The 10290-nt window shown below is 46.2% G+C and overlaps 1 protein-coding gene across 2 annotated transcripts in view; it reads right to left on the bottom strand.

Annotated features, from left to right (window-relative positions):
* Window positions 1-10290, bottom strand: part of LOC116546575 (zinc finger protein 888-like) — a 16605-nt gene that overhangs the window by 3562 nt on the left and 2753 nt on the right. The window contains exons 2-3 of one of the 2 annotated variants that reach the window (XM_032272791.1): window positions 5804-5891; window positions 4021-4187 (exon numbers count right to left, since the gene is read on the bottom strand). Coding sequence is in view for 1 of the 2 variants with exons in the window: in XM_032272790.1 (XP_032128681.1) it covers window positions 4061-4187; window positions 5804-5818 (142 nt within the window). In the remaining variant the exon portion in view is untranslated. The remainder of the gene's footprint in view (window positions 1-4020; window positions 4188-5803; window positions 5892-10290) is intronic. The other variant, XM_032272790.1, reaches the window with a different exon arrangement.

Below are 10290 nucleotides of genomic sequence, written 5' to 3'. Positions count from 1 at the left end.
AAAAAAAAAAAAAAAAAAAAAAAAAAAAAAAGGAATGAGAATTGAAAATGGCCGGGTGCAATGTCTCACACCTGTAATCCCAGCACTTTGGGAGGCCGAGGCAGGCAGATCACAAGGTCAGGAGTTTGAAAGCAGCCTGGCCAACATGGGGAAACTCTGTCTCTACTAAAAATACAAAAAAAAAAAATTAGCTGGGTATAGTAGCGGGTGCCTTTCATTCCAGCTACTTGAGAGGCTGAGGCAGGAGAATCGTTTGAACCTCCCCAGGATGGGGAGGTTACAATGAGCTGAGACTACACCATTATACTCCTGCATAGGAGACAGGATGAGACTCCATTTCAGAGAAAAAAAAAAAGGGCTAAGCATGGTAGCCACACCTGTAATTCCAGCACTTTGGAATTACAGGCTAAGGATGGCAGATCATGAGGTCAGGAGTTCAAGACCAGCTTGGCCAACATAGTGAAACCCCATCACTACTAAAAATACAAAAAATTGGCTAGGCTTGGTGGTGCATACCTGTACCCCAGCTAGTCAGGAGGCTGAGGCAGGAGAATTGCTTAAACATGGGATGCAGAGGGAAAAAAAATAATTGACTAACAGTGTTGCAGGGTACAATTATGGTATCACAACCACAGTTTTGTAACAGCCAGGCAATACAGCAATTCTGTATATATACATTGCCCTTAGTTATCTAGTTCACTGTGCATAAAATGTAGAACAGAATGTTTACTAGAAAAATTTATAAACTGAGATCAGAGAAAACACTGCATAAAACAAACTGCAAAATAAAACCGCTACAAATATGATGCAGACTCCCTAGAATGAATGTTCTTATTGGTGAAAAGCCATGTTGAGAGTTCTGATTCTCCAATAGGATGTTCCTGCACATGGAGCCTTTGAGAGACTTTGGTCATGGGTGTTGACTACTCGCGAATAGGATCAGTGCTTTTATAAAAAGAGACAGTCAAGAGCTCCTTGCCTTTTCCTCTTTCCACCATGTCAGGACTCAGCAGGAGGATGGCTGGGCTCAATCATGAGAAGGTTCTCACCAGGAACCAATGTGGCTGCACCTTGCTCTTGGAATTCCCACTTTTCAGATTCATGAGAAATACACTGCTGTGTCTTAAGCCTTCCAGCTTAAGCTATTTCTTTTTGTTCGTTTGTTTTTGAGACAGAGTCATGCTCTATCACTCAGGCTGGAGTTTTGTGGCATAATTCTCCTGCCTCAAGAGATTCTCCTACTCCAGCCCAGAGTCTCACTCTGTCATTCAGGCTGGAGTGCAGTGGCGCAATCTTGGCTCACTGAAACTTCCACTTCTCGGGTTCAAGCGATTCTCCTGTGTACCTGGGATAACAGGCATGCACCACCATACCCAGCTAATTTTTGTATTTTTAGTAAACATGGTTTCACCATGTTGGGCAGGCTGGTCTTGAACTCCTGACTACAGGTTATCTGCCTGTCTCAGCCTCTTAAAGTGCTGAGATTACGGGTGTGAGCCACCGCGCCTGGCCAATTTTTTGTATTCAGTAGATTCGAGGTTTCATCATGTTGGCCAGACTGGTCGCGAACTCCTGATTACAAGTGATCCACCCACCATGGCCTCCCAAAGTGCGGGAATTAGAGGCATGAGCCACCACAGCCAGCCAGTCTAAGCTATTTCTGACATGACAATAAAGTGACTGAGACAGAAAAAGGAGCATCTCACCATCAACATCACCAAAGGCTGACAAATCTTATTAAACAAAGGAAGTTTAAATCCATCCAATAAAACTTGCAACACTTGAAGCCATGTAATAGCACTAACATGTTTTTGTTTTTTTTTTTTTGAGACGGAGTTTCGCTCTTGTTACCCAGGCTGGAGTGCAATGGCGCGATCTCGGCTCACCGCAACCTCCGCCTCCTGGGTTCAGGCAATTCTCCTGCCTCAGCCTCCTGAGTAGCTGGGATTACAGGCATGCACCACCATGCCCAGCTAATTTTTTGTATTTTTAGTAGAGACGGGGTTTCACCGTGTTGACCAGGATGGTCTCGATCTCTTGACCTCGTGATCCACCCGCCTCGGCCTCCCAAAGTGCTGGGATTACAGGCTTGAGCCACCGCGCCCGGCCAGCACTAACATGTTTTAAAAGACTTGAGGCAGGGTGGGTATAGTAGCTCATGCCTATAATCCCAGCATGAGGCAGGAGGTCGAGGCAGGAAGATCACAAGTTCAGTAGATTGAGAACATCCTGGCAAAGACAGTGAAACACCGTCTCTACTAAAATAATAAAAGAAATTATTGGAGCATAATGGCACTCAGCTGTCATCCCAGCTACTTGGAAGGCTGAGGCATGAGAATTGCTCGAACCTGGGAGGCGGAGTTTGCAGTGAGCCAAGATCACGCCACTGCACTCCAGCCTGGGTGACAGGTGAAAGAGTAATTCCAACACGCAAATATATATAAAGTTCTTTAGTAAAGGTAAATAAAATGATAGAGAGACCAGGTACAGTGGTTCACGCCTGTTATCCCAGTACTTCACGAGGATGAGGTGGACAGATCACCTGAGGTCGGGAGTTTGAGACCAGCCTGACAAAAAAGGAGAAACCCTGTCTCTACTAAATATACAAAATTAGCAAAGGGTGGTAGCATATGCCTGTAATACCATCTGAGCAACCTTGTGACGTACGAAGAAATGCATATATTGGTCTTTTCCCCAGTTCCTGGCACAAAGCTCCTAAGACCTTGGGATGTCCCGAGTGATGGGAGGGTCCTAATGAGATAACCTCTAATGTCTCCTGCATGGAGCTGATCACCAGAAAGGTCAGGACACGCTTAGAAGCATGAACCAGTCACTGACATCAGCCATCCTCCACAAAGGGGAGAGGGGCTGGAGACTGAGTTAATATCAATCATGACTGCGTGATGAAGCCTGCTTGCAAATCCCTGAAATATGGGGGATACGAAAGATTCCAAATACTGAACACATGCAGGTGCCTGGGGCATGGCACACCCGTGAATCTTCCCATGGTCCTTGTGTGGAGCACAGGTCACTGCTAAGATGCCTCTGGTTTTACGTACACTGATATTTGTTTAAGCCACTGCTACTTTTTTTTTTTTTCCCAGAGATAGAATCTCACTGTGTCACCCAAGCTGGAGTGCAGTGGCACGATCTTGGCTCACTGCAACCTCTGTCTCCCAGGTTCAAGCAATTCTCCTGCCTCAGCCTCCTGAGTAGCAAACAGGGAACTGGATATCTTAAAAAAAAAAAAAAAAAAGAAGACTGACTTTTACTCTTGTTGCCCTGGCTGGAGGGCAACAGAGTGAAATGGCACGATTATGACTCACTGCAACCTCCACCTCCCAAGTTCAAGCCATTCTCCTACCTCCGCCTCCCAAGTAGCTGGGATTACAGTCATCTGTCACAATCCCCGGCTAATTTTGTATTTTTAGTACAGACAGGGTTTCTCTGTTGATCAAGCTGGTCTTGAACTCCCGACCTCAGGTGATCCACCCACCTTAGCCTCCTAAAGTGCTGAGATTACAGGCAGGAACCACCGCGCCCAGCCAGAAGTGGACATCTTTAAAGTCTGCCATAAGGTTTTGTGTTTGTTTTTTGAGACAGCGTTTCACCTGGGCTGGATAGTGTGGTGGGATCTCAACTCACTGCAACCTTTGCCTTCTGGGTTCAAGCGATTCTCCATCCTCAGCCTTTCTAGTAGCTGAAGTTAAAGGTGTGGCCCACCACGCCCCGCTGATTTTTGTATTTTTAGTAGAGATGGGGTTTCGCTATGTTGGCCAGGCTGGTCTCTAACTCCTGACCTGAAGTGATCCACAATTCTCGGCCTCCCACAGTGCTAAGATTATAGGCACGGTTGATGATGCCTGGCCTGCCGTAAGGTTTATGCCTACTTGAGTTCTGGAACTCCCACTGAGGTATCATGAAGAATGCACAACATCTAAACAAAGGGGACAGTTAAAGTCCAGATGCTGCATCATGAAGCTTTTCATTTCAAAATCAATACGGAAAATACAAACATACGCAAGGGCACATCACCGCTTCTGGAGGGAGTTGTCCTCACCCAGGGAGACCAGGTTCCTGTAATTCTCCAACATCACGTCCCTGTATAAAGTCCTCTGAGCAGAGTCCAGGCATTTCCACTCCTCCGGAGAGAATTCTACGGCCACATCCCTGAATGTCAATGGACCCTGAAATGAAAACACATTTTAACCAAATCATTATAAGAGGAGTCTTTTTTTTTCCCCTTTTCTTTTTTTGAGATGGAGTTTCCCTCTTGTTGCCCAGGCTGGAGTTCAATGGCATGATCTGAGCTCACCAAAAGCTCCGCCACCTGGGTTCATGCAATTCTCCTGCCTCAGCCTCTCAAGTAGCTGGGATTACAGGCTGGCGCCACCATGCCCGACTAATTTCGCATTTTTCATAGAGACAGGGTTTCTCCATGTTGGTCAGGCTGGTTTTGAACTTCAAAGCTCAGAAGATCCACTGGCCTCGCCTACCAAAGTACTGGGATTACAGGCATAAGCTACAGTGTCTTGCTAGAGTTCTTATCCTTATGGAAAATGAGAAAAGAGGTGAAAGCATGGTTTTAATTGTAGTGAATGTTCTGACAAACCTGAGTAAGGGACTTTTCGCCACATTGTGTCTTTGTAGTTGTGTTTTATTACACTTTCTGAAGAAGTCATAACACCCTCTCGGTATGAATTCCTTATGTTTGTAGATAATACAAGATGCACACATACACAAAATCAATGCAGGATTCCCATTATACAAATGTTAGACACTTTTATTGACGCACCAAGTGACATTGAGTATCTACATGAGACAGACCATGAGTGATGTCTTCAAAGACGACAGCGTCCACAGTGAAAGATCAGAAACTAAAATCTGGCAAGTCGTGGTGGCAAGTGGCTGTAGTCCCAGCTACTCAGGAGTCTGAGGCAGGAGAATTGCTTGAACCCAGAAGGCAGGGGTTGCAGTGATCCAAGATTGCACCACTGCACTTCAGCCTGGGAGACAGAGGGAGACTCCATCTCAAAAAAAGAAATAAATAAAAATATAGCTCCATCCTCTAGGATAAAAAAGAAGTACTGCTCCTATATTTGAGAAAAATCATAACCATTTTTACCAAAAACACCTGTGTCACAAGCCTCTCTACAGTAACACCACAGTCTGCAGGAGCTCAATGCGTTAAGAATGGTTTAATTAATCTCCTGCTATTTTTTAGGCTCATTTTATATTCTTAAAATAACGATGGCATAAAACACCTTCTATCATTCATGTCTGTGTGTGAACATTCCATTCTAATGAGTAAGATTTTTGGAGTCAAGAAAACAGTAACTCACTCAATTAGCTAAAAATGTAGTAAAACTTAGGCAGAAAAGACTTCCCCTTATTGGTCTCATTTTCTGGAACTTACCCTGTACTTTGTACACATTAATACATGACTTCCATGGGCAGCTGCTCTACTCCTGGTGTACACAGAGCTGACGGTGCACCCCGATGTAGCCCCTGAACAATCCCTGCTGCCCAACAGCCCTGACACCACAGGGCCCACACCCCATCTTCATCCACGTTTGGGGTGAGCCCTTCCCAGGACCATGCCCAGTGCAGTCTCTTCCCAAGCTCATGTCACTGGGTCATGGGAGCTGGAATCTAAGTGAGATAAGGGACTGAGGGAAGGCATGGGTGAGTGCCAGCAAACCTGTCAGGCAGGACGCTTCAGACTCAGAGAAGATTCCCAACTTCAAGGCCCAGCATTTCTGAAAGGAAGGAGACAGAACATCCACCGAGAATATCATCTCACCTGAGGAAGAGCCATTCCTGACTCCTTTGCTTTCCTCTTCCTCTTCCGGGTTTCTTCCTCACGTATCAAGAGTCATTAGAAGTCAATCCTGAATGTCAAAAATATGTTGTTTATTGCTCAGAATCAACACACCCCCTCCCTGGAACACAACGACACATACAAAGGAGACCTCACCCAGAGGAAATACGGTTCCCTCTGCTGCCCACTGCACCAGGGACGATAAACTCCTACAAGAAAACTAAGTGATTTTTGATCCCTTTCTTCAGAACCCACTTCCCTCCTGGAGACACCCACACGCAGACTGCATCAGTGGGGAGCTGGGCTAGAATGAGCTTCCCTTCAGGGCACAGACTCAGCCCTCACCAAAGCCCAGGCAGAGGCTGGGTGCGGTGGCCCAGAACTTTAATCCCAGCACTCTGGAAGGCCAAGGGAGGTGGATCGTATGAGTACAAGAGTTTGAGACCAGCCTGGGCAACATGGTGAAACCCCATCTCTACCAAAAATACAAACACTTAGCTAGGCATGGTGGTACACATCTCTGTGTCTGTGCTCTCCGCTAATTAGGAGGCTGAGGTGGGAGGATCACTTGAGCCGAGGAGGAGGAGGTTGCAATGAGCCAAGATTGCACCACAGCAGTCCAGCCTGGGTGACAAGAGTGAGACTCTATCTAAAAAAAATTTTTTCTTTTTTTTTTTTAAGATGGGGTTTCGGCCAGGGGTGGTGGCTCAAGCCTGTAATCCCAGCACTTTGGGAGGCCGAGGAGGGTGGATCACGAGGTCAAGAGATCGAGACCATCCTGGTCAACATGGTGAAACCCTGTCTCTACTAAAAATACAAAAAATTAGCTGGGCATGGTGGTGCGTGCCTGTAATCCTAGCTACTCAGGAGGCTGAGGCAGGAGAATTGCCTGAACCCAGGAGGCGGAGATTGCGGTGAGCCGAGATCGCGCCATTGCACTCCAGCCTGGGTAACATGAGTGAAACTCCGTCTCAAAAAAAAAAAAAAAAAAAAAAAAAAAAAAAAAAACCAAAAAAAAACTCAGCAAACTTTCCAACTAGGACCCGGCAGAATGGCTCCCACAAAGAGGTGTGGCAAGAAGAAAAAGAGCCATTCTGCCACCAACCAGGCGGTGACCCAAGAGTACACCATCAACATTCACAAGCCCATGAAGAACATGAAAAATCCAGGTGTGTTCATTGATACTAGGCTCAACAAAGCCGTCCGGGCCAAAGGAATGAGAAATGTCCCGCACCATGTCCACGTGCGGTTGCCCAGAAAATGTAATGAGGATGAAGAGTCACCAAATAAGCTCTATACCGTGGTTACCTGTGTACCTGTTATCACTTTCTAAAACCTACAGACCGGCACTGTGGATGAGAACCAATCACTGATTGTCAAAAACATCAAATAAAGTTAAGGCCAGGCGTGGTGGCTCACGCCTGTAATCCCAGCACTTTGGGAGGCCCAGGCAGGCAGATCACCTGAGGTGAGCACTTGGAGACCAGCCTAACATGGAAAAACACTTTCTCTACTAAAAATACAAAATTAGCCAGACGTGGTGGTCCATGCCTGTAATCCCAGCTACTTGGGAGGCTGAGGCAGAAGAATCGCTTGAATCCTGAAGGAGGAGGTTGCAGTGAGTCAAGATCACACCTTTGCACTCCACGCTGGGCAACAAGAGTGAAACTTTGTCTTAACAATAACAAAACAACAACAACGAAAGTAAAAAAATTTCCAAACAGACAAAAAAAATTACTCAGGCCTACCCTAAGTGTGTGAAGGAGAATTTCTGGAGCATAATAGATATGAGTGTAAATTCCCCAGCACTCTAATGTGAAGACACGGTTGAGATCCACTCGGAGGAGGAGGCAAGCCCAGCACAGCCCGGCCGTCTAGCTCTGCTCTGCCCCCGAGGCCTTGGATCATCAGTACTGAGGCAGTGGAAGGTGAAGAAAACAAAAAGAAGCATGCAGAACAGCCAACATGGACCAGAGGTGGGGGTGAGGGTGTGGCTGGAGTGCTCATCGGGAGGTGGGTCACAGAAGTCCCCACTGAGAGGTGATATCAGAACAGACACCGGGGAAGGAGGCGTGTCTGCACCTGCAGCTGAGGGGCCAGCGAGTTCCAGCAGAGACACAGCCCACGTGAAGGCCTTGAGGCAGGTGCAACCTCGGCCCCAGGAACAGGAAAGAGGCCTGCGGCTGGAGCAGAGGGAGCAAGGAGGACACAGGCAGGAGATGAGGTCAGAGAGGCCCCGGGGACCCAGATCAGGCAGGGACCAAGTCTTCAAACATTTTTCTCCCACAACAACAAAGAATCTTTCAACATATCTCCAGAACGAACCACAGGGCCTGGAGGGAAACATGAACTTAGGAGCTCACAGCTCAAGATTTTAATGAATGACATAAGGAAAGAAAACTGAAAAGTAGACTAACTGGTTAAACTACATTTTGATGTTAAGGTAAACGGTCACTGACATCTTTACCAAGTACACACTGAAACAATCAAACTTAAGTATTACCTACAAAGGCTTCCAATAAATAATGAAGACTAGAAAGCATGCAGACCTTGATCTAAACCAGACGCAACTAACTTCAAACAGAAACCATTTTTAATTTTTTTTTTTTTTTTTTTAAATATAAGGCCAGGCACAGTGGTTCATGACTGTAATACCAGCACTTTGGGAGGTAACCCCCCCATATAGGCACTGAGGAATGAGAGCTAAGCAGAACCCTGGCACAGTTAGGGCTTGAGGAATATCTCACTTTATAGTATTACTATTCAGATATTTCCTTTTATATAATCCTTTACATAATCATATATTAGTTTATAGAAATAGGGCTTGAAGAATCCCTTTATATAATCCTCTATATATAATCATATAATTGTTGATAGTATGAGTGCCTAAAGAATATTTCCCTACATATATACCTATAATTATATCTTAGTTCATAATCAGAGGAATGCCTAGAGTGGACACAGTACAGAGCATGAATTAAGGAATAAGCAGCTTATAATCGGAGGAATGCCTGGAGCAGACACAGTGCAGAGCATGATTTAAGGGAAAACAGTTATACCAGGACAAAAATCCATGGCCCAGGCGGCAGTGTTCAGTATCGTAAAGATACCCGCTGTATGGCAGGCTTGGGGCGAGAGCCACTCCTCCTGATAAAGGAGTTGTAGGACCTTGCTCCAGTTCTTGTGGAAGGCTGCCCTCAGAACGGCAATCCACCTTGGTGACTGTGAACTTTATCAGCTCTTGCTCCTGTGCTGCTTGAAAAGCATCTTCCCATAGAACCCATTGGAAGCTGCCAGAAGGTGGCGGTAACCTTGACAGCTCTGTCACTGCCATGGGACTTAAAGCATCCTCCCATAAATCTTCTTAGAAGTAGTTTCCCATAGATAGAAGTATGGCACACTTCACCCTCTTCACTGCGCACGGCCCACCTTCAACACTCGGTGACCTAATGGGGATGGACCCCTTAGTGCACACGGCCCTTGCCTTCATGGGAACAGACCCCTTGCTGTGCACTGTCCACCTCCTGGCCTAGATGCCCTAATGTGGGTGGACCCCATGTTTTATTGCTCAAGACTCTATCACTATCCTTAAAGGTGATTTCACTCACTGCCCTGCCCCCTAACCTATACACAATAAATACTCATGCTTCTGGACATTCGGGGCCTCGCCTGACTCCGCTTGTAGGTGGCATAGGCCCCTGGGCCCAGCTGCGTTTTCTTTGTGCTCCTGTGTCCTGTCTCTTTATTTTTGGGATCCTGCGCCTCAGCACAGCATAAGGCTCACCCCACGACCCTGTGGGGCCCTCAGCCTTACATCTGGCTCCCAACGTGCCCTACAGGCCGAGGCAGGCGGATCTCAAGGTCAGGAGTTCAACATCAGCTTGGCCAACATGGTAAAATCCTGTCTCTTCTAAAAATACAAAAATTAACCGTGCATGGTGGTGTGTGCCGGTTTAATCCCAGCTACTCAGACAACTGAGGCAGGAGAATAGCTTGAACCTGGGAGGTGGAGGCTGCAGTGAGAGAACATTGTGCCACTGCATTCCAGCCTGAGTGACAGAGTGAGTCTCCGTCTCAAAAAAAAACAGTAACTAGCTAACTAACTAACTCTGAGGTCAACAGGAAAATAACTGGAACATAAACATGTAAAGAAAGAAATGATGTGATTTGTTTATAGGACGCCACAAAGGCGTCTTTCAGAAGTGATTATGTAGTAAAAAAGAAATTTTTTAAACTAAAATTTATCTCAAACTTGAAGTACAAAAAATAATAATGATAAAGAAATAGAAATGAAGAGGAGATAGTGGCCGGGCGCAGTGGCTCACGCCTGTAATCCCAGCACTTTGGGAGGCCGAGGCGGGTGGATCACGAGGTCAAGAGATCGAGACCATCCTGGTCAACATGGTGAAACCCCGTCTCTACTAAAAATACAAAAAATTAGCTGGGCATGGTGGCGCGTGCCTGTAATC

Source organism: Sapajus apella, unplaced genomic scaffold, assembly GCF_009761245.1.
Source record: "Sapajus apella isolate SASKATOON/1434 unplaced genomic scaffold, GSC_monkey_1.0 scaffold1082, whole genome shotgun sequence".
Taxonomy (NCBI): Eukaryota; Metazoa; Chordata; class Mammalia; order Primates; family Cebidae; genus Sapajus; species Sapajus apella.
This window is presented reverse-complemented; position numbering and strand designations above follow the sequence as displayed.